We start from the raw sequence: 27,977 nt of genomic DNA, 5'->3' as shown, positions 1-27,977 counted from the left end.
TTCATAAACACTTAAAGCAAGTATTATCAATGTTAGCTTATTAGCACATGTTTTTGATCAATTTCACACATTCACATTGGTAGGGAGGCTGTTCAAAGCAAGGTAAGACAGTTCAAGACTTGGAAATGATAATTGTTTATGATCTGGACAGTGCATACTTCCCAAAACCCCAAAAAGTTTGAAAGATGCATGAAACAGTGCCATGTCAACTTATCAAATCTCATGAACTGAACCAATGTGTAAAGCTTTTTCAACATTTTTTTTTTCCTTGAATCATATTTTTACCTTGTACACCTGTCAGTTATACACTCGCCAGCTGCACCTGAGAGGCCATTGTCTGGGAATATAACTAACCATGTGTACAAAGCCTGCACACTCAGGTGAGAGAAAGGGTCAAGTTGCCTTTTCCATGTAACCCTGTGCTTTTTTGCTTGACCAGTTCAGAGGTCCATAACAACAGAGGGGCTGCAGGTGGGGCAACAATCCAAGCCTGTAAAAACCCTGGTAAGCCTGAGTATGCCTGGGTTTGGCTCAAAGGCCCTGAGAAGACGTTATGTTATTTGGGGCCGCTTATTTGACATACTCAACAATTTTAAATAGGTTTGGATGCCCCAAATTTGTGTCCATATGACTCACATTCATTATCAGAGGTTAGAGAAACAACAGGCCTGGAAAGGGAAAAAAATCAGTTTGATCCGGATATTAAAGCCAAAAAAACAAGCTGAGCATGAAAACTCCTAATGACATCAAGCGCACAAGGCATGTTGACAGCACAGGAGAAAGTTATAGGTGGTAATAAGATGGGACTTCTGCAGGAATATAGGGAGAAAAGAATAAATATCTATACCTGCAAACATTAAGAGTGCTTTGGGAGCAACACACCTACCCACACACACTCTTCAGCTGACGCTTTGTGTGCCTATGAGCTTATGAGCATAAACGTCTCCGTGCGCACGCGTGGGTCCGGTGCGCCCGTGTGGCTACGTCCCTTTAACAGCGGCGACCTCATTTGCATATTGGGCGCCTGTTTGACGCAAGCCTCGACGTTGACCAACCGGGTTGCCGGACGCCCCAAACCACGCCCGCGCGGCAACTCGTGTCGCGCGCCTCACCAGCAATTGTGTAGGTGGTGTTTTAAACAAAAGTCGGTGTCTTCCTCGCCAGTGCAACCAACTTTTATGCCGCGCTTAGTTTGGTTTATTCATGCGACTTTGGGCTTGTATTTCATCTAAGCGAGCTTTTAAAGCCACACCGGCGTGTTTGGAGGAGCTACCCTCTGCCTTGTTAGCCCACGGACACTAAAAAAAAGTCCACGGAAAACTTAGTGTTGCCTGCCCAGTTTGGTTTAAAGTCCAGCTAACAGTAGCTCCACTAGCTACTTTAGCAGGTAGTTAGCTGCGTATCTTAGCCGCTTATCGTGGTTACAATGGCAGCCATCTGCCAACCTCGACGTGCCTTGGTGGAAATTCCTGCCCCACAGCCCAAAATTGCAGGTGAGTCTAAAAAAAAAGGCTGAATGAAAAAGTTGGATACCGCTCTATGTTGTATTTTCTGAAGCTCGTGTAGTAGGCGCCAGATGGCTATCATGCTATCAGTAGTAATACAAAGTGCGCGCCTCCTACGTAATAAGTTAGGGTATTAAGTTAGCTGTTATTGTGTGGGCGAAAAGTTTCAAAAGTTAAAGTGGCATGCATTTTGTGTTAATATGCATACCAGAGTCAATGAAGTGAGCCTTTATTAATGTGACATTATAATACAGTGTATAATTATTGTCCTGCATAATGTTGATTATATTACAATTACATTAGCCACTGTGTCACGTGTGTAAAGTACATTTCTGATACATTTTAAACATTTCCCAGCCCGAATTAGGAGGTCCTACTTGGAAATTTTAAGTGCCCGTTTAGCCCCATCATCTCCAGTTCCAAGAGGGAGAAGTGGAGCTACCAACTCCAAGCGTGTGCAGTCATGTAAGTATCAAAACAAGCCCATCATCCATTTGCCTGCTGTCAAATTGTCTGCAGGTTTGGTTTTCAAAAATGATCACTTTATTAAGAGGCATAATGAAATGAAAAAGTAGATGCATACACTAGTATGGAAAGTGTGTTTGTGTGTCAGAGCAAGGGATGGAGGAGGGGTAGTTTTCTACTTACAAATGCATCTCATGCAACACCTATTTCCTCTACTAGTGAGTAGCAAGGGAGCTTTCAACTCATCTTAAAGCATTTAATTTGTTTCAAAGGAGAGGCTTATTGTCACACAGTCTAAATACTGTTTAGCTCTTTCCTCCCTGCTGAAAAACATTTGTCAGGGACCGCCATTCACAAGATGAAGCCTCATCCCATTTATCCCTGTCATCTATTTGGGCATGTAGCCTCCAGTGATTGGTGTAATTATCTGGCCCGTGTCCCCTCCTCTCAAACTCGCCCCGACCTCATCACATCCTCTTATTTTGCAGTGGACTCGACCGTCAGTGGGATGTGGAGTGGGAGGATAGAGGAGCAGTGTGACAAGATGGAGGATCACCAGACCCCACTCTCCAATCAGCAACTGGTGCAGCTGATCAGATCCCTCATCTTAGTTGAACAGGTATTCACCTTATGCTCTTGTGTTGCACCACTGCTGTCGTGGTATGCAAGAAACAAATATGCAGATGGGGAAGTTTCTAGAAGTGTATCTCATTTCAATGTAAATGTTACTGTAGTTGAAATGCATTGCAAACACGTCAGTCATTGTCACTTTAGGCAAAATTCCCCCAGGAGTGTTTAATCAAATGAGGCATTTTAATCCTGTAATGAATAGTTAATAATGGAATGGGACTCAATTGCAAAACATAATTAAACTTTGTCTTCACTTGCTTTATTTGCACTGTCTGTACATGCATAATTTTAGTAATTGCACACACCAGCTCTGAGCCTTGGTTGCCCTCACTGTAACATAAAATGTGATGTGTTATATCATACCATCCATCCTCAGAGGCAGGAGCCCAAAGTGTTTACCTCAGACTTGAAGTATCTCCAAGAAGACCTGCAGCTGAAGAAGATGAATGTTTACAGATCCATTCCCTACTCGCGGTTTGGCTCCAACAGGGACGCTCATTGTTACAGAAAGGCTTATCCTCACCTGGTGGCCTTCAAGGTTAGTATCAGAGGTGTCATTGCATATTTGAAGAAATAGTGTCTGTCTCTGGAAATTAGGAAACTTTGGGGAGGAGGCAAATTTTTATTATCAAGGAGTTTAGTAATTTACAGTAGGATTTTTTAGGCTCTTCAGGCTTGTTTTGTCATACCAGTCTCTCTTTTTTTTTTTTTTTTTAAGGGATCTTTCACTCCCTGATTTTGTGCTGTTCTATTGCAGGAAATTTTAGTCATAGATTGACTCAGTATCCCCACAGATGCCTTTGTCTGGCACTGCTGGCCAAGTATCTGCCTAGAAAGGGATCCCTGGCCTTGTCTTGTTTGGTGCCATGCGGCTCTCCCACCTCCTTATCCTCCTCCACAGGTTTCGTGCCAGGAGTGGGGCCAAGTGCTCCTGAGGAACAAAGAGTGGGACTCGGTGTTGGAGCATGCACTGATGGCATGGCGCTACACCAGCGAGCTGCCGCAGTGGGACACAGTGAGCCACAACGCTCTCAGGGAACAGTGTTACAGCACTCTGGCAGCTCACTGCCTCACCGCTCTGCAGCACTATCGCCCCGAGCCCAGCAGAGGACGCGAGCTGCTGAGAAGGTAACAGTTTGTTTCCGAAGGCATGTGAGCAGTCCACATGCAGTAGCATCACACAATACGCTAACAGTGGTCAAAGAATTGAGGCGAGAGAGAGGTGATTGCACAGCAAGAGTCAGATTTAAGCAGTCTTTGACTTTGAGGACTATAATTGCAAACTCTCTGCTTCTGAGCAGTTTTCCTGTTAGCTGCATCAGACCAGACCACTGAGCTACATGTCCTCACTAGGAGGTAAACACTTAACTCTGAACAGATCGGCCTCCCAGTGAAGTGATGGTTATTGCCACAGTCAAACAAGTTTTATCCTGCCTTGTTAAATGCCAGGAGGAGGTGTCGAGTGGATTTGAAATTCTGTTTTTGTTGATATTGATAGGCCACCACAGGGTGTTTCACAAAGCAGGATTATAGACTTAACAAGATAACTGTGAAAAAGATTGTTCTTCTGGTGATACTGATTTGAATCTGTTAAAATTTAAATATTTGGTTCAGGAATGTGATTTAGTCATGCATGTTGATGGTTGCTAATAATAACATTTCAGAAGCTGCCACATAGCGCTGTCTAGTTTATCCTGCTTTGTGAAATACACGCCAAGTGTTGTGGCTGCGGTTGTCTCTGCCAGGCAGTAGCCCAAGGGGGTCTCGCATTTGGTCATGTGTGCATTTGCCTGCAGCTAATCTCTCATAGTACTGTATGGTCAAGGACCTTTTGTGGTTGAAAAATATTTGTTTTCTCAAACATTAGCAAAGGCAGATTTACTTGAATGCAACCAAAATGGCCACATGGCAAAGTTTTTCTTTTTGGAAAGTGCAAGTTCTCGTGTGAGTCATGTGACTTGGTCAAATTCACGTGAGGGTCCGATTAGCAGACTGTGCATCCACAGTTTGATGACCAAAACAATTTTTTAAGTAGATTTTTTTAGCTTGAGCTCTGCATATGAACCCCCCACGCCCCCACCCCCATGTGACTTTCAGTGGAATTGAACCGCTGGTGCTTGTTCATAAAACTCTGTTTTTGCGTGATTTTGCATTTAGTTGGCACACTTTACTCATTTTACTCAATTGATAAATTTGTGAGTACCTTGACAGAGCCACGTGACCTTTTTGTTATCCTCAGGTGTGCATGCCACAACATGTTAAAGGTTTTCAACACGTTGCCCACACCGTGTGTCAGTGCAGTGGACTTCAGAGAAAAGCCAGAATTGTATTTTGAGGAAACAGGTGGTGGGAAAACTCTCCACTCGCTGTTGCAGTGCTGCACATGATGGACCAAATCATAGATGGAAATTGACTTTTACAGACACAGTGAGGGCTTATATTAATAACTGCAAAGCTTGTTTGAGTCATGAATTTAAAAAAAAATATGCGTGTTTCCAATGGTAATCAATTACCAGGTACACTATAACTTAACCAGGGTTTAAATCAGAAAAAGAGTGTGAAAAGTTGCTGAGGTGGAAACACAGTGTGTACATTTGATTCATTTAGGTGTTTTTATGAATCTAAGGTGATTGTATGCCTTAAATCAGGTACAGTGCCTGAGAGCTTTCAGCCAATGTACCTTTTCTTTCTTTTTAATTGAAATTGATTTTAAACTTTAATTAATTTCTACTGCATAACAACTGACTCATGTTTTCTGCACTGCTGTGCTTTTATGAATTGCTGGCAGAGTATGCAAATCAAAAGAGATGGAAATAAGGGGCAAACAATGCTAATACAAACCTATATTTTACATCTATGAATAGGAAAACACTCTTCTCTGATGGCATCTGCCCCTGTGGTCACAAAGTTTTTATGAAAATGACTTTTGTGTCATATGAAGAGTTGAGAGTATCGCAGTCATAACCAAGGCAACAAATATATTTTTATACACTGGAAAATGGCTGTGGATTCTCACATTCACCACCCATTATCACTATTTTAGCAGCTGAAGATATTTTTAGACAAGGACCTCAGTATTCTGGTTGGTTACCTGCCAAGGTAGCCAGTAGAATAAACTTTTGAGCTGCCTCTAAAATAAATTGGCATTCTGCTTGTGTTAATTACCCAGCCTCTTCACAAGCAATAAAACCTGGAAGTTGTTGACCAAGTTAAATATAGACGCAGTCCTCTTGACAATTTATTATATTAACCTTGCTTGCGTCCAGTATGTTGGTTTAGTTTTTGCAGTGGCAGTATTTACACTTCTGCGTTCCAACAGTATTGAGCATAATGCAACCCTGGCAACTTGCACAATTGTGCTTACAGTGCATGCATTTTGATATCGGATTACTCTGCTCCAAGTTGTGAACTTTTAATATACAGAAAAGAATCTTTAACTACAGTTATGAAACATAGCTGTCGAAGCCAAAGCTTGGGTGATGGACCAGTGAGTATTGTCACTAAAAGGCAACAGGCCTCCTGTGTCCACCCACATTTTGTAAGCCTGCTTCACTACCTGTGCATATTTTACTGCCTCATTCCTATGTGAACCTTGCATAGCTGCTCTCAACACGCAAGAGTTAATGACGAAAATGAAAACTTGTGAAACATGTATTTACATGTGAGAAAGTGAACATACCGAGGTTTTGTACCTGTGAAGTGCACCATTACTGACATATTGCTTTTGGCTGGTTCTAGGTAGTGTGCATTAGTGTTGCTGAAAGCAGGTGGCAGCAAGGTTAGCAGGAAGACTCACCTTTCGAGTTTTATCGCCTGTTTCAGTAGGGCACTTTTTAATATAAACAGACAGATAATTTGCTGAAATGTTGAGGAGTATAAACCACAAAAGCTACAAGTTTAAAGTTTTTACATGTGCTATATAAATCAGTAACTTGTGGTCTGTTTTTGACATCTGACTTGACCAGCATCAGCCTGTTGTTGAGCAAAACAACTGAAACTAAGGACGGGTTGCAAACAGAAGATTTCGGGGGGAAATAATTTGATTCTTTAAGTTTTCCTAAGGAAATTTGGGGCTGGCCAAAGGGGAAAAGAAACTTGGTCTAAGGATTAAAGTGAGATGAGGCAAAAAGTGCTGTTACGACCTGATAAGTTTGCGGAAGAGACAAATTCGCATTAGAAGTTGGCAAGACTGGCAGCTGTCAAAGATGTGTTTGCACAAAACACTTTGTCTCATGTAAGTAGGTAATTTACTTGGTTTGTCTCAGATTGTATGTTACAGTAACATAGCCATATTGGCTATGTATGCCAGTCATCATGTCAGTTAATTTACAAAGCAAACATGAACTTTTTTGTGCCATGTTAGTTAAAAATAAGTATGATTCACCTTTATTGCCATGTTGACTGAATATCGCTGAATCCCTAACCAAATTCATTTTTCTCAGCAAATGTACTAATATTTATTCATTCATCTAAGTTTGGATAAGTGACATTCAGCTCACTAAGCTAATACCAACAGATTTGCTGAGGCATACATGACCTATGTGGCTAATTCCCCATAGCTACTGAGTCTGTGAGAAAACTGTGAGGAAAACTAAGGAAATTGTCTACTAGTGACAAAGTTTCTTCTCCCCCCCCCCCCAGTTATTATTTGATAGCTGCCAGTCTTTCCCAATTCCAGTGTAAATCTGCCTCTTCTGCAAGCTTATCAGGCCAGCAGCAGCACTTTATTGCTATGGGTCCTCTTCTCACTTTATTTTTCGTTTTTCCCCACCAGGGCCTTTGAGTTTATTTTGCCTGCCCCAACTTTCCTGATGGAAACTAAAGAAATACCAATTTGTTTCCAGTGGAAAATCTGTGTGTGCCCCAAATACATTTCTTCTTCATTTGCTCCAGAGTAGACTCGCGCCACTTTCAAGATAGCAATCGTAAAGAACCCAGAAGTGAGTGTGGTTGTTCATTCAGTAACGCACTTTTTACTTTTTAATTTGGGTGGCTTTTCACCTTGTGAAAAAAATTTCACATGGTGTTAAAGGAAGTACCATGATGAAAATCCTCATCTGTTTCTTAAGCTAAACTTATCACTAATCACTGATGAGCCAGTCATGTTTCAACTGCCTGATTAAAATAATAGTAATTTTAAAAGTTGTGATCTGGTTTTGCCTGATGAAGGTTTAGTATTAAAGCATTGCATTAAATGTGTCACTGCAAGTTAAGACAGAGTGCAAGATTTTATTCGCAACTTTTGATTTACTCATCATTTTCCTTCGCACCTGTCACATACAATGTTTTTCTGTTCTCATCTTGAAAATGCCAGCAGTACAAGCTACTTTTGTATCAGCCAGTACAAAATTGCTAGCACTGGCAAGTTGTGAATCTTGCAGTTGAAAAAAAATAAGAGAATCTGTTACATATCGCATTGTTGCAGTGTGTATTGTTATGTACTGGCAATGGCAATGAGCTCGTCAGTCATCAGGCGTACACTGGACAAAACCAGGATATGCAAGTCATCTTATGCAGACATGCAAACGACTTGACTGTTTTTTTTGTTTTGTTTTTTTGTTTGTTTTTTTAAATCAGGATGCTTACACATTGTTCACACTGAAAATCGCAATCAGCCTCAAAACAATCACATCAGTGCATTTTATGATTGAAGAACATCACAGGAAAAGTTTGAACTCACCTCTCTTTTTCCCTCTGTAGGTTAAAGATGGCTCAAGTGCACAGTCAGGCCATCGGGCCCTGTATTCAGGAGCTGCAAAGGATTCTGGGACATGCTGAGCTCTCCTGTATGGACACAAATGAAATGAGGAACAACACTGTGTCACCAGCTGGCTACAATCCCCAGTGAGCCCCGTGCTTCATTGGCTGTGTGGATGAACTAAGTGATTGGTGTGGATAAGGGGCCAAAAAAGACGTTTTTACATGGTAGTGTTTGTTTAGAAAAACCACTACAGTATTCTTCCAAAGTTATCAGAGGGCGGTGTCGCAGCTGGTAATGTAATAACTGCCAGATGATGTGTAATAAATTACAAAAATTTGACAAAACCTTCTAAATGGGTCAAAAATGTCATAAATCTTGTAATGAGTTGCTGTGTAATGTAGCCATGGCTCACTGTTAAATGAAGGGGTGTATCATTTTCAGTTGAAATAATCCTAAATTATTTATCAGCTTGAATCATTGCATTCTTGTTCTTTGAGTTACTGCATTATCTGTTAAAAATGTTCCACCCTTTAAAAAGTAAATGGCATTAACTTATTGTCATGTTACTATGTTAGCCAGCAACTTGTGACAGAAGTTTTTATGTTTTTAACCTGTTTAGAGGGATGTTTTGTTGACATTATTACATTGTGTGCCAGGTGTTACCAGCTGTTACAGGCAGAAATACAATTAATATGTTGGGTATATATTTTTAGAGTTTTGTATAGAAAAACGTTGCATAAAAAAAATGAAATGAAATTCTGAAATGGCCTTTCCATGTTGCTTTATGAGGGTGTGTGTATGTTTGTGTGTTTGTGTTCACAATACTTGAAACTGTGGCGTTTGTCATCTTTGCTCAGTGCTACCTTGTTTTGTATGTATGTCTTCTGTTTAGAGAGCATTGTCTGTGTCACTACTGTTTGCACTGTTGGTGTTTGTCCTGAAAACTTGAAAATTTTGATAAAATAGACCCCCTAATTTAAATAAAGTCTACTTTGTACTGCACATAAGGTTGTGCGACTGTTGTTTACTGTGATGTTGGCCTAACTTGACTGTGTTGCTGAGTACCGTGTACACAAAATATTATTATACACACCCACATTTTACAGGAAATGGTCCAACCAGGAGCAGGTTGTTTTTACCTGTATGACCTTCATTCTGTGTTTTAAAGACAGGAGTAGAGGAATAGGAATACTTTTAAGCAGAGACATATGGACTAAGCAAGTTTCCATTTGGTGGATGTTATTAAATCCTCTTTTTTTAGGCATGTATCTCATGCTTTAATCCCGATGAACGGACACAGAATACAGTTTTTCCTAATCACATGATGTAATCACAGAATGACTTATGTTTTGTGCAAGATTGCACAAAAGATTGCCTTTTCTACTGGCCTTCATATTATTGCACAGTGGTGGTATTACTCTGCAATATTACTCTTGAACTTGCAAGTTGATTTGTAGACAATGGAGTCAGCGCAGCGATGTGATTGGAAGGTCCTGCCTTTTATAATCCTGCGGTTCTATTAGGTAACACCACCACTGTAGGCCTATATGCTTTCCTGCAGTGTCTGCCTACAGTGTAACATTTAGATTACCGTTTTATACCACTAGGTGGAGCCGATGTTGCACCATTGCCACTTTCCACTGTGACAATCACCAGTGTCAGCCCGGTGAAATTTTAAATGCCATTTGGGGGTCAAATTAATGAGCGAGAGCCGGATGTGGTGAGAAACCTGGCTGACAAGCAGACACCCTGCTGTTCAGTTTATCTAAAGGAAATACCCTGGAAAAAAATGCTGCTATATTCCTATCATACTCAAGTTGGGACTTAAAGTATGTCTGTGGTATTCGACAGTGAGTTTATGGTCATTTTAGTGCCCTTTATGGTGGCTTTCTTCTTCTCTTCCATTGTGTCACTGTAATGTTAATATAGTATTCCTATAGAACCTTACAGTTTTGCACATAGGCGCAGTATCCTTTAAATATTATAGGATTACTGTTATTTTTCATAAGGGAAAAAACCTGATGGGACTCAAGTGGGGGAAAAGTGAATTAGCTTCTTTTTTTTTCTTCTTCCTCTTTTACTGCCAAAGACAACTCAATATTTGTTAACATGACTAACTCTAGGTAGCCTATAAAGGGACCAAACCTATAACCTGTGAATGCGAGATGAACTTTATGGGTTTGTGGTGGTTTGAATTCCTACAATTGAGCCCGTGTGTACAGGACAGCAGATCACTACTGCTGGCTTTCCCGTTGCCTCTCATTAAATAAGAACGAAAGAAAAAGTGTTTGTCTGAGCAGGCTTCCTCAGCTGGTTCAGAAAACTATATAGAAGGATCACAGAAATTTTCACAGCAATGATGTCAAAATTACCACCACAAATTGTTCCTTCCATAAATGTTCAGCAGAGCCACGAGAGGCTTACATTCACATATAAGCGCATAGCCTGGCTCTCGCCCAAGATAAGTCCCCTGAGCAAATCGTTTCCAAAGTGAGATCCAAGGATTCTCAGGGGTCAAGGGGACCAAGAGGCCCTCCGCAAAATCAAGAATACAGAAGATCAAACATGCAAGGAGGGCTGTTTGGTAGTAAGCACTGTAGCTTACTGATCTTGGCACTGTGGGGAAAAAACAACCTTGTAAAGACGTCCAAGGCATGCTGAAATGGTCTAGAAGTTAAAAAGCCTGTATTATGACATGGCTAGGCATAGATAAAAAAAAAAAAAAAAAAAAAAAACACAAACAAACAAAAAAAAAACACTACCAACGCGTTACAGCTCCCCCGTGCCTCAGACGTCTTTTCAAGGTTGTCTTCCTCTGCAGTTTCGAGATCAGAAAGCAACCCAATACAAAGACAGACCTCCTTGTGTGTTTGCCTCTGCACATAAGTTTCCCCCATTCTAAACAAGTGATTATGGATTTTACACATAGACCGTGAACAAACCATAATAGCTGTTATTTCATTTTCCGCAATCTTCTCCATTCTTTGATCCAATACAGCTTTGCCCAATGAGAGAATATAGGAATTATGGTTTTGCTTATAGGTTTCAGTCTTTTCATTGTTATCTCCCCGAAGGCAGCATCCATAGCTGTGCAGTTTTGTGCTAGCCCGTATGTAACATCACATATCTTCTCAGACTCTTGTCAGAGGGGAAAAAGCTTATCAGATAGTGGTCTAATGCACGTCTACTTGTTGATCATTGACATGAAAAAAGTCAATACCATATTGAGGAATGTGTCAGTGTGACGTCACTTCCAGACATTTACAGCGGCTGCCATTGATTTTGATTGTAACATTTTTCACTGACAAATATCGATGGTAAATGCGACATTTTGCTGTCTGAGCGGCTTCTTTCTAGAAAGAAGCCGTCATTTTGTGCCGACATTCAACAATGATGCAATGAGAAATCCATCAGAGAAGAAGTAGAGATACTAAACTCTTCACCCACAGCAGCCTCAATAGACCAGCGTGCAATGCAGCAACCAGACATGTCATGTCAACTGGAGAAACTCTGTTCTGCCAATGCTATCTCTATACATATATACACATACTGCATATACACATATAATCCATTTCTGAATGCATTAAGTTCCCTCCTGGTCTCTGGGGTTGTGGAAAGGAAACCTGGGAAAAGGAGGGAATCACTAACTGAAGCAGAAGTAATGAAGCAGGTTGAGGGAAAACAGGCGCACCAAAATTAAATTACAACAATTCATCACAAAATAACTCCTGGGATGCACTGAACATTACATATTGATGATTATGGCAGTGCAAAAGTAGCAGAGGTTGGATTTTTTTCCCTCTAAATGTAATTTTGCTGTTTTGGAATCGCTCATTCCTTCTGGTTTACTGAACGTGGGTTTTCCACGAACACAAGTCGCTGTAGCTTGTAGCCGCAGCCCTCCTGCTTTAAACCTGTGAACATTCACAACAAGCTGGGCATTTCAAGGGCACGGGGTAGTCATATTTGAATATTGACAGTTGGTGATATTCCCTTCATAGGTGAGGATTATGCTCTGACGCTGTGTGATGGGAGTGATCAGGTCACAGATAGAAAGTCATTAGAGGGAGGAAAATCAATACAACCTACAGCACGCATGCACCTAAGTGATAATTTGCTGAAATACTAACAGTAGGTGAAATTATTAGCCCAGAGCTCTGCCAGCTCTGGCCATGACATTAATTACTCTTTGGAAGGAGCTTATAGTTCCTCATTCTCAAAGCAGCACAGGCTCACAGCCTTACAAGACTGCAAAGGTCATCTCCAGTATCATGACAGCCCGCTGTGTCCTTTGCCGTCGTTATCGGTGTCCTTGGTACCTGCTCCGTCACTGCAGGTCTTTTGGATTCATCATTACAATTCCAGTTACGTGTCTTCAAAAAGCCGTCCTTATGCTTTCTTCCTTTCCGGCTCGGTTTACTCCAGACTGTAGCGACAGATGTTGCAAAGTCAGTACAGATGTCTACGGGGGAAGAGATGTGTTGATGGAGAGTTCCAGTGTTATGCAAACACTCATCCCCTCACTCTGTTCACTCACTTTGAGCCCTTTCTGCAACTTATTGAGGAGGCTGAACAAAGCTGAAGTAGGAGGACAGAAACAAAGTGTATACTGAGACCTTCACGAATAAACACCTTTTATTGTTTCCTTTAGCTTGTGTAGAAAAAGACTCTTCTGACTTAAAAGAGGACTGTTTGAGGGTTGATGCTTTCTGGGGCCTCAGCATTTCCAAAGAATGCCGCCGCTGTCATGAAAACCTTGTGATTGTGGTCCAATTTTGTTTCATTTTTTCCTATTTTGATTTTTCATCAACAGTTGTGATTGTGTCCGCTGTGCCAGATATCAGTGGCATCAGGGTGCACAGAGAATTCCTTAGTAGCGTAGAAGTCAAGGCTAATTTATCCAATTCACTCCCATTCATGATCAATAAATAAATAAATGAAAAACCACTCTATGAAACTTGAAAGTCATTATGCATAGCTAATGTTATATTGTGAATATTTGGCCAGCAAGCTTTCTTGCATGTAAATTAGAAACAGAGGCTTGCTCCTCAGCCTAGCATTCGCCCTAAACAAAGCAACTAGCTCCAGCTATGTTACATCTGTCCCGCCAGAGCTATGACAAGCAGACGTGAAATCCTCACGGGGTTTTGAACATGGATCATATTTGGAATTAATATGCAAATTTTAAGGGATTATAATGGAGGAAAATAGCGCTTTTAGTGAACACAGCATGCCGGCTCAGTGTTCACCTATAGGTAACCACTTTAAAACTTCACAGAGCAGTTTTTCACATTTTTTGAACATGGATGGGGGTTGAACTGGGGTATGTTAGAGTTGACCAAAGCATGTTCTCGTAAGACTTATGTAACTCACCTTTGTGACGGACAGATACAATCATGACTGTTGACCACAAGTCAAAATAGGACCGGTATAGTCCTGCAAAGATTACATGCTACTGCCCACAGTCATTTCTTCTGTCATTTCTTAGATTCTGAAAAGTTGACATTTATGAGGCCAATTCTGGAATGAGACCAATTTCGTGAAGTCCATAAAAGCACCCAGGGCATTTTCTGGACTTGAGGGCCTATTTCTGTTTCAGGACTGTGAGCACGACAAGGATGTAAAACTTGTTCGGGTGTGAAAGGTCAAACATTATAAGAGTCCATTAAGTCAGTGTCACTGGAGACGCTCCATATCTTAACTCTTGTTGATGTGACAGATTAGCGTCAGAGTTCTCTGGTTTCTGTCTTTGGGGCCAGTGAGATGCCAGTGCGCGTTTCAAAAATGTGAAGATTCATATGCTAATGTAATCAAAGGATTCCCCCTCAACTGCATTTCAAAGCTTCAGAATGAAGCAAAGATTTAAGCATTACTACATATATAAATATTTATATATAATTTTTTTTAAACCAATACAATCAAGTCAATTTTTATTTCATTGCTGTGTCAGTTTTTTGGTGTCAAAAGGTCTTTAGGGTGGATAAAACATTCCATTTATTCTCTAACAGTGGATGTTTCCAGTGAGTGAGCCCAATATTTTGGTTGAGAGCAGTTGGGTTCTTCAGTTACAGAGGAGCGAAGCAATTTGTGCAGTGGCGAAAGGTCAAAAGAAATGAGCGAGCTCTAACAAATCCTGAAAACTAGCCTCTGGAAGCAAAATATGCACTGTTGTGTGAGTGTGTGTGTGTGTGTGTGTGTTTTTAAAGAGATCAAGTACGTTCTTTTTAGATTGTATTTAAAGAATTTCTTCTGTTGGATACTGCCAAGGAGAGCGAGAGGAATGATGGGAGGAATTTGACGTTTGCCCTTGGAAACTCACCTGTCCATTCATTCTGTATAATAAATACTAAAGGATTTTTTCTGCTGTCAAAATAAGGATTTGCTTGTTTATTAATTAATTTAATTCATTCATTTATGAGCATTCAACTTTCTATTTGCATATTCATCTCATCATTTCAACTCCAGGCACAAAACAAATGTTCTTTGCAGACCAGTGCTGGATGAAAAAAATATAAAAGCTTCAATGAAAAGGCAACTTTGAAAACTTGGGGCTTCAGTTGTCACCCTTTCTGTTGCTTTGGGACATTATGCAGCACAGGGCTGCTGGCAGGATGCAGCCAGGCTCCAAGGCCACCTTGGGAGGAGGAAGGTAAAAGGGAGAGAGAGCAAGAGAAAGACAAGAGAGAGAGAGGAAAAGCACAAGAAGAAGAAATGTAATGACAGCCGTGCCCAACTGGCAAAGCCCAAATGCAGACGCACCTTGTAAAAATTTCAGGCTTTTAATTAATAACGTCACGCATATTTAACATCCTCTTTTATTCATGAGCACCTGCTTCTATTGACCTGGGGAGCACACAGTATCAAGCTGCATTTTAAACATTTGCAGAGGAGACACCAGATCTGGGTGCCACCCATTTTACAGTCATTTAAAACAGCTTGATGTTGTGATTATTTCTGACAGTGCCATTAAGTGGTCATTTATTCTCGCCGAAACACACTCCGCTGAATGATGCGAACTCTTTGGCAATGGTGCAGTCAAAGTCATATCTATTAATATCCCTGTTGTCAAAGCCGTACAAATATATTTGTTCTTTTGCATATAAAGTGCACCCACTTGAAATATCATCCTGGTAAATTACAAGTAACTAAACTCCGAACCCAAATCTCTGTGCAGCCAGACCTCCAGTGGTGAAAAGTAGGCTGCCTGGTCTTTGGCAACCTACTCTCCTATTTACTTGAAAAGCACAACTCCCGGTTATTTCAAATTGTCATGCACAAAGAAACACAGGAGGAAAAAAGTTGTGAGATTTGCAGAATCATCAGACAAGGTAATTAGGTAATAAGGTAATGAATTGGGTCAGTTGCTCAAATTCTCAAGAGAAAAATATGTATAAGCATAAGGGAAATAGCAAGACATAGAAAGGGGAAATAAAAAAAATAAAAATATGTGCATGGGAAATTTTGGGGGGAAGTGCATTATGCAAACATATGTGCATTAATCCTACAATAATATTACATCAATATATACATAAATAAGAAATTGAGAATATGTAAAAATTAGATTTGTTGCACACCTGTACAGGTTTAAAATTAAAATCTAATAATTCTTTATGTGTAAAAGTCCCATATTATAGCTTTAAATCATCTGTTTTATCTATCAACCTCTTTCTGTGACTAATAAGAAGTGCATCAACAAGTCTCTGACACAGTTCCCGCTGCTTTCCCCGCCTTTCCTTCCCCTTGAGGTACGGTGGCCTGTAAATGACACAAACAATGAAGTCACATTTTAACAAAAGAGACAAGTAAGCAAATTAATTAGAGCAGAGATCCAGCAGAGGCATTTGGGAAGAGGTAACATCGTGTTGCAAAACACTGTAATAATGATACTGCTTTGTCATTTGCTTTCAGGGCTTGAGAACAAATTGGGACAGTAATACTCTTACTCACCGTCGCTTTAAATCAAGTCAACTCTACCCCCCCAAAAAAGGTGCAGACAAGCAGCAGACATGAATAAAGAACATTAGATAGCAACAAATAACACAACACAAATTCTTACCACTACAAATTCCCACACTGCCTGTAAGTGCAACAAAATATGATTTATTATCCAGAGCATTGCACTGATATCAGCAGCCATACAGGTGAGCACCTCTTCACTCTCTGCTCTGAGACTGTGCATGTGTGTGAGAGCCAGTGTGTGAGTGTGTGTGAGAGGGAGACAGTGAGCAGAGGTGGGGGCAGTATAATGGTGGGCGGCGAGGGCTTAAAATGACAGAGGACAGAGGCGAGCTCGCTGACCGGGCCCCCGGGGGCCCGTCCCAGGGTCATGTGTCATTAGCACAGTCTGATTTGGTGGCAGGCTCCCGCGCAGCTGAGCAGCAGGGACACTGATGCTGTTTTCATGGCTGAGTGGGAAGCGCTAGCGGCCAGCGCCTGTCCTCACTTCCCCTCTCTCTCCAGGAGAATAAGCTCCATCGAGCCTGCGTTAGGCGAGCAGCCGAGTCCTCCCACTCCCTCCACCACGCATCCAGATGTACATGGAGAATTTCACACACACTCATGTTAAAAGTAATTGACCTATTTCGAGCAACTGCATGTTGGAATGGCAGCACAGCAAAACTGGCAATGTTAATTTAACATTGTGTAGAAGCGTAGTGTAAAAACATAACTTTAATAGTGCTTGTATCAATCCACAGTCATTAGGGTTAATTTAACACTTTTAGGTACTTTTGAACAGCAGCCCCACAGTAATATCATTTTTATTGGTGAGTAAACACCTCTCCCATCATCACTTGGCAACGCTAAGTAATTGTCACTGAAAAATCAACAGTTATTAAAAATGTGATGTGAAGTGATCTAAAGGCAAACATGTTTGATTAACCAATTAAATAACTTTGCAAATCACTTCTAAACTATTATAGCACTACAATCCAGCCCTTATATAACTACTTTGGATGTGTGGGCCTGGATTTTTCTATGACATGTTTTGGCAAAGCAAATTTGCCCAGGGGAGTTTTTTTTTTTTTTTTTTTTTTTTTGGATACAGTTTCTTTTGCCATCACAAAACATTGTAAAGAAAGCAATATAATGGAGAATCCAGCAGTCGGAGTTGCAGTTGGTGTCCATCTCTTTCAATCATAGCTGCGATTCCAATTTAAATTTAGATCATGCCTCACACGGATAGGCGTGAAAGATCTGGAGTGAAAGCTAAATTACTGCCACAGAACCTGAACGCACAAAGTGCTGATGGTGCTGAAAGTAGAACACGAAAGTAGAGAGCTGTCAAGCGACGGTGCTGTGAAATTACACACTAAGCCGGGTGAAAAGATGATTACGGGCAATTATGCGCCAGCAAATGCCCTCTAAGGACAGACCTTCCGCATTTCCGGAATGGACGCATAAATAACAATGGAGCGCAGCATACTTCATGTTTGATCATCATGACAAATGTGATCCCTTGTGCATGCATACAGTTAAGTGATTTCATATAATGAGAGATATATATTGTATATTTTATATTAAGGGCATGGTGGTATCATAGTTCTCCCTCCTCAGACATTCACATTCACCTCACATTTTGCTTATCTGTGGCTGCAAAGAAAAGTTAAATGACATTTAACATCCATTCTGAAATACAGCATGCACTCAAATGTTTACAATAAAAAGTATTGCATGCCAGTTATTATTATTGTTTGCAGCATTGTCTGGCAAGTCTCCCTGGGTGTTACTGTTGCATACTCTTTCCACTTGCCCTGCACAGTCTGTTCCTGTTTTCCATACACTGGAGTGAGTTTGCAGGTGTTGCAGCGATCAGTGTAGCAGAGCATAGAGAGGTTTTACACAGGGCTGCTCGAGGTGGGAATAGTGAGCACTGCATCCTCTTGCACATACACACAGAGAAGCAGAAAGTAGTAGAAACTCCAGCAGGGAATACATGAATTTTTACATCATTGATAATCCACAACTAAAAATCCGCAGTATATTTTTGACAAAACATAGTGTGTGCACCTCCTCGTGTAACCCCTTTCCTGGATTCCTGGACAAGCCTGGATTCCACTGAGTCCTTTTTAAACGAGCAATTTAATGTTGGACGCTTAAATATGTTAGGTTTGATGTAGGTCATCACTTGATTTGTATAGATTTATTAAAGTACAATTGATTTTCCTACATTTGATACTTAAGGCTGCTTCACAGACAGAAATCTGCAAATAGCACTATAATAATTTTTATTTGTTACTAATGGCCATTGGCCAGTCTTTTCTTGCTGATCTTGCTTTTGATATTTGAATGTGTTTACAGTGCATGTTGCTTTTAATTACCCACTACCACCCATATTTATGTTGGCAATCTGTGATGTGCCACAAGCATTGTAAAGATTTGATTCTGACAGTCATGATGTTTTGATGAAGGCTTATATACTGAAACACATTAGTCTGATGAGGACCATAAAAATTATATGGTTATATTGAGGAATTTATTTATTTACTTACTTAATCATTTACTTACTTCCTTACTTGTTATTTAGTTAATTACCTTTTTAGTTACTTTTTGGAATGCTACCATTCCCAAAATAATTATTATGATATTAAGTATATTGGCTTGTACATACTGTATGCTATTTAGCTGTCTCTGCTCTCAGCAAGCTGGCATAATTGTAAGAATTAAAACCGAACTGCATTATGCTAAAAGGCATTAAGAGAGTTTTTGCATCACCAGTGGGTCAGCTGTGCCCCATAAGAACCTGGACAGCCCCTGTGTATCCATTAGGAATAAAATATAATGTGCATCAGCCTTGTTATCTATTAGATTTTAGGTGGCATGCAATGTAGACAAATGATTTCCTTTCCCAGCATTTGTTAAATTTGAACAAATCGCTTTTTCATTTTATGTCAATATGTACTTCAGGTGGGCCACATAAAAACCTCATTCATCACGGAAATAGAGGGGACTGTTCACTGTTTATCTGCTCCCAATTGTACCTTTCAAGTTTGCAAACTGATTGTGTCTTTCAGCCCTCCCAACGTTGCAGCCTTCCTTCCCAGACAGGAAGTCATTACAGGGGCTCTCACCCCGTCACAGATGGCCATTTAACACATCGCTGGCAACTGCAAATGAACCAGGAGTAACAGCCGCTAGACTAGACCCGGCCGACTTTGCACAAATGTTTATCTCTCACTCACCTGCTGTGCTAGAATGGGAGGTGCACTTCAACCTTGGCTCAGTTTTATTTTACTTAAAATTGAGACTTAAACTCTTATTGCCGAGTATTTTGGTATGAGTGTTTGCATACTTCCTTTTTGTTGCATTCCTTGCAAAACAAACACTGTTTAGGATTGATTTGAATAACATGGTGAAGCTTGAATGTGCACTTTTTATTTTTGTTCCTGTTATTTTCTTTGTTTTGAGGAACCGAGGGGAAAAAACAAAAAAAAAACTGATGCATGGCAGGCTTTTTACTTAAATCGCCTTTGCTGCCCCATCAAAATTTGTAATAGCCATATTTGCTCTGTCAAGCTGCCTTAGCCTTTTGGTGCAATTGGAGTTTCAGTGGTGATAAAAAAGATGAAGCCGACTTGACAAGTTAAAAATGAGAAAGCGATTGTGGCTGACACCCCGGAGACAGCCTCTCTCTCTCTCCCTCCTTTGCTCTGTTCTGTTTGCACTCGCTCGCTCTCGTTACTTCGTCTCTGGAAATGCCTTGCTTGTTATTTACTATCTCTACCGAGTAAAATATTAACGAAGCTACCTCTTGAGGATGTTTGTGAGTGCTGAGCAATACGACCGTAGCCAAGCTATTAAGGAGAAGGAGCTGAGCACTGAGGGATGTAAACATAGGGCCTATTTATTAGTCCCTTCCCATCATGCCACCACTTTGCACTTTCTACAGTATATTCATTTATCCTATCTCGCCCTGGATGTCCTGAGAGCTCTTGACATTTTAGTAACTGTGAATATGGATATATACTGTATGACTGTTTCAGTGAGTAAGGATATGAGAGTGTGAAAGGACGAGAGGGAACTAAATCTGTTTGTGTATGTTCCTGTCACTCACATAAGGGAATGTAAGGGAATGTGAACTCTCCATGTGAGAAATTCACATGAGGGAGGGGAAAGAGGGGGTTGATAGAGCAACGCTGGCAAGGCCGGGTGTCTAAATCATGGCTTGGAATGGACCCTCGGCGTGGCGATCGACTGTCACAGCCACAGATGGAGGACGGCGCCCACAGGAAAAGGATAAACTGTCTGATAAGCGCACGGTGAGGTACAGGGCCTCTGCTGGCAGACAGGCTCTTGAGAAAGACAGAGAGAGAGAGAAAGAGAGAGAGAGAAAGAGGCAGAGGATGGGGAGGGAAAACGAGTCAAGTGGGAACAGGCAACAGATGAATCTCCATCTGTGTTCAGAGGCGAGCCGGGATAGCAGCAAAAAAACAAGCCAAATGACTGCTAAGGTCCGGCCACGGTCTCATACCTCTTGTGGGTTTTCCTCTCCAAAGGAACACTCAAGTGCTTTTTCATATTTACCCTTTTCCATCGGGAAGGAGGCAGTGCATACTTAAATACTAGCAATATAAAGCAATACATCTTAAATAATTCACTTGCTACTGTATGATATGCTGCAGCTACAATTATCATTATTGTTAGTATAGTGCCAGCATCTGTAACATTAATATCACTAGTAGTTGCAGTTGTAGTTATAAGTAATAGGAGCAGTAACAGTGGGAGTAGCAGGACTTGTTGAAGCCGTTGTGCAGTATTCACCCACAGGTTTTTGCATTCCACTGAGCTTATTCATGTCAACTCCACGTCTATACAGTGGTTTGTGTCTCTATTCTCCATTATGATGGCTTAGACTTTATACTGCATTGTGGTGCTGCCAGTTCATTTTAAAGGTGAAAATGTAAAACTGCTTGTGGTCGATTTAAGTGAGGACCATTAAGACTCAACTGAAAAAAACTGAACAACATAATTTGACGTAATCTGCTTTCTTTCTTTCCATACTGGCCAGTTGTGTCTAGAAGGTCCTCACTTAAATTAAATGCTGGCAGTTTTGAATAACGCCTTTAAGCCCATGGCATGTGAGTCCAAAATAAATAGTGTATCATGGCAAAGTTATGTTACTTAAAAACTTACTAAATAAGCAGCATATAAAATATCCTCCAAACTTGCCTTCCACAAGTGGCAGCAACGATTCAGTAATTCACTGTTAATCATAAAGAAGGGTACATCCATGTATGAATGGTAGGAGCCTCTATAAACTAAAAAAAATAACCTGGATTTTTCATTTTCATACAACCAACAGATACTCCAAGTGGCCATATCCTCAGTATTTCCCTTGCTTTTGTCAAACATACAGCTCTCTGCAGCATTTGCCCTGAGGAAGATGGGTTTTTATCACATAGCATTTGCATGTGATCTCCAATCCATACCGCAGGCTATCTACTTGTGTTTTTGTGTGCGTGCATCAAGAGATTTGCAGTTATCACTGGCCCGAGCTCCCACAACTCTCTGCTTTGCGGTAGAGTAAGTAGGCAAGACGCATCGGGGAATGCAAGCAAGCATGTCACTTCAAAGGCTTGTTTTCTCACCATTTAAGATCCAGGATCTTATTGCTAAAATAGTACAGTGCTTGTCCAAGGAGACTGAATCAGTCCATGTAATTACAAACTAGATTAACAGAATGTCCTACACTCATTAGTGTGTAGAGTATACACTTGTCACACATACATATGGATTTTGATTATAGTAAAATGTCTCTTTATGGAAATTTCATAATATCCCTTCACTAATACAGGGGATTTATGAAAGAATACAAATACAAATACTTCACAGATTGAGAGAGGCCTTTTTGTTGTTATCCCCACAGCCTGCTGTGGTTTAAGTGGTTTTCCCGACTAAGACCAAGCTGTGGAGTTGGCTTATAAATGATGGCCTTTACTTAATGATATGAGTGTCTCTGTTTTTAATATAGTATGAATCCCCCTAAGAGCCAGCTATTATTGCTGCCTCATAATAATAAATACAGTGCATTTAAAAAATGCCTCCCTGGAAAAAGATGAGCAAAAAAAGAGGGGATATAATAAAAGAAATTGCTCAAGCAGTGAGCTATAAACATAAATTTTTAAGTTTTCTGTGCTGAAATTACAGGTTAATATTTGTGTGGCATTAACATTTCTTGGGCTCACTCCATATGTAACACTACAAACAATAAGGAAAAAAATATATGTAATCTATCACATAAAATTGAGCATAAATAGGAACAATTATTTGATTTACCCTACCGTGGCATTTAATACATGAAAATACCATTGTAGACTTGAAAGAAATGAAAAAATACAATGTGTTCGGGGCATCATTTAGTCTCCACTGCGCCGATTTTCCTATATTGATTTTGAATAAATACCACATACCTATACATCTTTTGACTATAATGGTTTGGTATTCAGACTATGATTGAGCCACAGATGGGTACCTTGTGGGAATTCAAACCAAAACCTTGTAAACACAAACAGATTTGGTTAATATAATAATCAAATATGCTGTTATCAAGGATGATTTACAATTATTCCTAGTCTGCCAAAAGGGTTTGCAATGTAACGGCTCCCTGGAGCGACAAGCCAATGCCCAAGCTTTGTTTCTGAGGCAGAATAATGTCAAAAGGGCCTTCAGGTCAGGAGCTAAGGAGGGTCATGTGAAAAAGGCAATCCGGAAGCAGTAGAGGATTGAGGGTGATGTGGAGAGATGAGGACGGTAGAAATGATGGATCCAGTGTGATGTTGTGCAGTCAGGGGAGGGAGGGTGTCAAGCAGCTGCAAGAGGATCGTCATACAGAGGGAGGAGTCTTCTGGGTCTTTTGAGTTTCACCCACAGCTGTTCTGCCTCTGGCCATGCGGTCGCTGCTGAGAACCTCAAATAAAACTGAAAAAAGAATAATAATTCCAAGTCATACATATTAGGCTTTATGCCATAAAAGGATTGTCATTTAACTTTTCCTTGCAAGACTGTCTGTGTTTCACAGCCTTTGTGAAAAGTACAACTTGGCTGCTGTGCAGAGACTCTCTGACCTGTCAAGCAGTCACCAACTTCAGCAGCAGAAAACTGCTTGTTGTGAAGCGGGAATGGCGGTTTATAGTATTTTCTGTTGCTGTTGTCTCATTTGTAGGTCAGAATATAATTATAATTATATATAATAATATATAATAATATATTATTCCTAGAATAATGGCTCCACCTCTGGATTTTGCCTAAGACTCCAAAAAGGCCAGGGCTAACCTTACGTACACATTTCCAAATTGTATCTCCCACAAAGATGGGAACCAATCAGAAATCAGCGCACTTGTCATTACCTCATTCAGAATTGGCTGTCATTCCATTTACCAATGCTGATTCTGCAACTTTCTGCTGTTCTTACCTCTAAGAAATTGTGGTTTATCCTCTGTTGTAGCTTATTTGCTCTGACTTTAATTAGTATTCCTTGATGAATAGGCCAGGCATCCATGGGACCCAAGATCTACCCACTTATGCAACCGTAATCACTTGAAAGAGCACTTGTATCTAAGAGAGAAATGCAACAGATGATGCCCAGTCCACAAGATCTTGATTGGTTGCTGATGTGAATGAGGTGTTTAAATAATGAGGTGGACATTACGCTGGCTTTTTGCCTTCACTCATCCCTGCTACAAGCCTAATCCACACAGTGGACATGGCCTGGAGCTGATGTCCCGGCCATTGAGAACTGGAAGCAGATTGCCCGAGGTCACAGGCACACATGAAAATCCTCTCTAACGTGCTCGTTTAAGAGGGAAGGCTGCTGCTGCAAACCTTCAACCTGCCACACAAACCTCTCCTAGAGTTTTTCCATACAGCCTTCATTGAATCTCAGTTCTGGGAATAATGCAGCTCCCGGTTGGTTCTTTGAATTCCATGGATATTCACCACAAAGCTCTGGAGAATACCTGAGACTCAACATCTGCTGCTCCCCCAGCTGCATCCACAAAGGTTCCCCACTGCATACTGCTCTCTTTGCAGTTTTGACTGCTTCAACTTGAATACTGAACAGTCAAGCGCCTATGTGAAGTGGCTCGTTCTGGACAGTGAGCTGTTAATCATGCAGGTTGGAAATTGTCCAGTCTTGACCTGTTTCACTCACACTGATATAGGACATTGTGCTGTTCTCTGCTGGAGGGCCCCATTCCAGTCCAGCCATAATGCTGAAATTGCCTGATACCACTAGAGCAGTTCTTGCTGCATTATGCAACTGCAGATGATGCTATTATATTGATAAACTAGCAAGTCACTGTCTGCATTCAAGGAGACTTTCCACTTTTTGGTGCTCCTCTGTGTTGTGAGAGAACAGTGAGAGAACTGCTCCGGCCACTTCCCTCAGGTTTCTCAGAATTAATGTTTGACAGCACCAAAATGAAAACCATCCTGCCCCCCTTTGAAACTGTTCCATATCTGCCATCTCATGCAGTCATTTTTATCCACCCATCAAGCCTAAATTGAATTTGTTTTTTGCCCTTTATGGAGTTTTTCTGCATAACAGGCAGTGCTCAGGCATAACATCAGATGAAGTCAACACCAAAGTTTTGATCAATGTCCAATCAATGTTCAATAAATCTTTGAATTTGTAAACCCCGGCTTTCTTGACTGGAATGTTTTTCTTTCCATTTCTGCTTCTTCTGCATCCCCCAGTTATGAAAGATGTTTTCTGTGGCGTCAAATGTTGTTGCCCCTCTGCTGAAGCCAGAGGAGCCACTTGGTTTGATTCTGATGGAAACACAGTCACATCAAAACATTTTTTCTGCAGTGGAAAAAATAAATTTTCAAATATCTGATAGCTGCAGCGCCGTCTTTAGGTAGCTTCCCAGAGATTTTCATTCAAAGAATCACTGTTTGCCAAAGGCAAGTGCGTAACCTTCTGAGACTGTAGCTTTGAACATCAACTATTTTCTTAATATTTGAGCGATAAGATAATACATAATTGAAGATTACACTGATGATATGTCCACGCTTTGATGCTAGAGAACAAGGCAAGGGAGGAAAAAGAAGTAGAAACAGCCAGAAGTCATTCCCAACTCCCAATCCATACGTGATGCTATAGCCATGAATAATAAAAATAAAAAAGAAAGAAAGAAAGAAGTGTTGCAGTTTCCTGAGGTTGCAATCTTTTATTCTCACAAAATACCAGCAAGGCACCCATTCCCAGTTTTATTGTCATGGGATAAAGGTATTTCTTCTGCTTTTTTTCCCCATGCCAGCTGTACATATTGATAGCAGACGGTTCGACGATGTTCATATTGCCACTGTCTGGACACTTATTCCAGCATCCCTTGGCAATATTGTATGTCAGAAGATAGGATGTCCAATATTCTCAGCCCAAGAAATGAATCCACAGAGATTTCTTTGTGACTTGTCCAGATAATCCTTCTGGTCAAAGAAAAAGAAATCCTCTGCTTTTGCGTGAGGAGGTAGGAGGTTTTCAGAGGAAGCGGTTTTCATTTCAGTTGCCTCCCATGCTTGTGGTGCCTGTTTACTATGCTGTGATGGAGTTAACTGATATGGAACGAACATTCAAGTACTCAAGTAGACACCTCAAAGTAACACTTGCTGAAAATCTGGAATAATCTACGCAACAGAAAAAAGAGCCATCTTCTGATTAATTGCATTGGTATGATCAGGCATGTTAACAAGTCAAGAAAGGAAATGAAAGGAGAGGAAAGGAAAGGAAAGGAAAGGAAAGGAAAGGAAAAGAAAAGAAAGGATTTTTTTTCAAGCATCTCTCAGCAATTTACTGTCCAGGGAAAAGTAAATATCTCTTTTTCATTATTTAAGTTCCCTTAGGCTCTCAGCATTCCAGCCACTAGAATTTAAGCTGTAAAATATCGTCTGCTGTGGTCTGAATGCCGATTGAAACTGAAACCATTTTCTTGTTAAGGAGGTTTTCATGCTGGACAGTGTGTGTGTGTGTGTGTGTGTGTGTGTGTGTGTGTGTGTGTGTGTGTGTGTGTGTGTGTGTGTGTGTGTGTGTGCGTGCGTGTGCGTGTTTATGCTTTCGGGCATGCATACAGGCATGTTTTTGTGTGACAAGGCACTGAGTTGCTCCCATTCCTAGAAGCCCCCTGGCACAGGGGAGCATCTGCAGCCCTCTCTTTTCCATATGCCCCGTGCCTCTCAGTCTCACTCAATCATTAATTCAGGGTGATTATGAATTAACGACCCACCCTCACTCTTCCCTGTCATATCAACCTGATTTTCATCCCCTTTGCCTATAGACTGAAAGACTCAGCTTGTAATTTTTAGGATTTCTAGTTTTTAGGATAATGCCGCCTCTGGTGGATGTGTGTTTGGCATGATGTAGCTCGCTGGCTAACCATTTACAATTAAAAAAAAAAAAAAAAAAGTCAAATGAAACTTCATTGATCCCTGTTGGGAAATTCTCAGCCTACTCTCGTAAACTTTTGTTAGATGAGCACAATTTTGCAATGCAAATAATGCGCTCCATGCATAGAAACTACAAAAGGGTGGCATGAAGGAGACACAAGCAGAAACAGGCTCTAGTTTGACATTGAATTTCGAGGCGTGCAAAGTAATGGTATGGATGCCAGGAGGATGGATGTGTACATTTGTCTTCAACTCTGACAATCTCACTTAATTTCCTAAGTCATACTAAGTCATGTTTTTTATTGTGTGTGTGATGCTTTAAATTGTAGCAAACTTTTTTCTTATTTAAGCGTGGCCAAAGTCTTGCTCTGACCTTAATTTGTTTTAGTTGCCCTAACATAACCCTGACACTCAACCAAACTGCCAAACTGTTTGCCTGTCTTTAAGCAAAGCTGTTATAGTTGCCTGAACTGAACTGTTCTCTAATCTCTCCAGAGGACAGACATAAAAATTCTGTGTCCAATTCTTGCTGCTGACACATAATTCTTTTATGATGGAGAAACATAATCGTCACATCGTTCATGTCCACAATGCATTAATGCATTTCAGAGTTTGTGTTCATTTCACAAAATCTTATGAGGCTTTCTGTTTGAAATTCTCCACAGGGCGCAAGAGAGCAGTGGCCCTGGGGGTGGTTGGGCTTCGGTGTCTTGCTCAGAGACACTCCAGCAGGGCAGATGCTTGCCGTCACGGAAATTCGAACACAGCGTCCTCCAGTTGAAAGGCGGTCTCCTTAATCACCACAACACCCTGCTGCCCTGTTGTCTTGCCTAAACAGTCTAGAAACAAACACGCAGGGCAAACTTGATGAGCTATGTTCTGCTGGGAATGAGATTTACAAGCTTCAAGCTGTTTTTTGTGTGTTCTGACTCTGACACAAATCTACAGAGAAACACGGTTGCATGGTAATGTAGTACTCTGTGATGAATGGGTTTTGGGTGGGAGCTTCACTTATTGATCTTTCAATCTTTTATGCTGCCCTACTCCATAAATGTAATGCAGATGTGAAAGTTTGAACCTCGTAACTTGGGTTGTTAATGTTGCATGAATTTTGTCAAACCTTTTCTGTAAATAATTTGCACTGTTGAGTTTCAAATGCCAGAACAATAAATTCATTAACAACAAAACAAGTAGGATGAAGTGGAAGAATCTCGATCTTTTCTGGGTGAAACCCAAGGCGATCTCATATCAAGATCATCCCCAAGACCAGGACTTGATTAAGGCAAGTGCCTGAT

At 40.7% G+C, this 27,977-nt stretch overlaps 1 protein-coding gene across 2 annotated transcripts; it reads left to right on the top strand.

Annotated features, from left to right (window-relative positions):
• The first annotated feature begins 1,101 nt into the window (after nucleotides 1-1,101).
• Nucleotides 1,102-27,840, top strand: LOC115371793 (uncharacterized). 2 transcript variants are annotated; one of them, XM_030069339.1, is made up of 6 exons: nucleotides 1,102-1,493; nucleotides 1,863-1,970; nucleotides 2,459-2,589; nucleotides 2,977-3,138; nucleotides 3,502-3,728; nucleotides 27,348-27,840. In XM_030069339.1, exons 1-6 carry the CDS (start codon nucleotides 1,427-1,429, stop codon nucleotides 27,514-27,516), a joined length of 864 nt encoding a protein of 287 aa, XP_029925199.1. In that variant the 5' UTR covers nucleotides 1,102-1,426; the 3' UTR covers nucleotides 27,517-27,840. The 2 variants fall into 2 exon arrangements, with proteins under 2 accessions (XP_029925199.1, XP_029925207.1); XM_030069347.1 differs by lacking the exon at nucleotides 27,348-27,840 and adding an exon at nucleotides 8,301-9,303 and having other exon boundaries at nucleotides 1,114-1,493.
• Nucleotides 27,841-27,977: the final 137 nt, after the last annotated feature.

This window comes from Myripristis murdjan, chromosome 2 (assembly GCF_902150065.1).
Source record: "Myripristis murdjan chromosome 2, fMyrMur1.1, whole genome shotgun sequence".
Classification (NCBI taxonomy): Eukaryota; Metazoa; Chordata; class Actinopteri; order Holocentriformes; family Holocentridae; genus Myripristis; species Myripristis murdjan.
Note: the sequence above shows the minus strand (reverse complement) of the source record. Positions and strands in the feature narration are given on the sequence as shown.

What these genes read in the sequence shown, in the direction of transcription:
- LOC115371793 (XM_030069339.1), top strand. Translation starts at nt 1,427, where the DNA reads ATGGCAGCCATCTGCCAACCTCGACGTGCCTTGGTGGAAATTCCTGCC. An exon ending in CTCCAAGCGTGTGCAGTCAT is followed by an intron (nt 1,971 to 2,458) that starts GTAAGTATCAAA and finishes CTTATTTTGCAG; the next exon opens with TGGACTCGACCGTCAGTGGG. An exon ending in GGACGCGAGCTGCTGAGAAG is followed by an intron (nt 3,729 to 27,347) that starts GTAACAGTTTGT and finishes AATTCTCCACAG; the next exon opens with GGCGCAAGAGAGCAGTGGCC.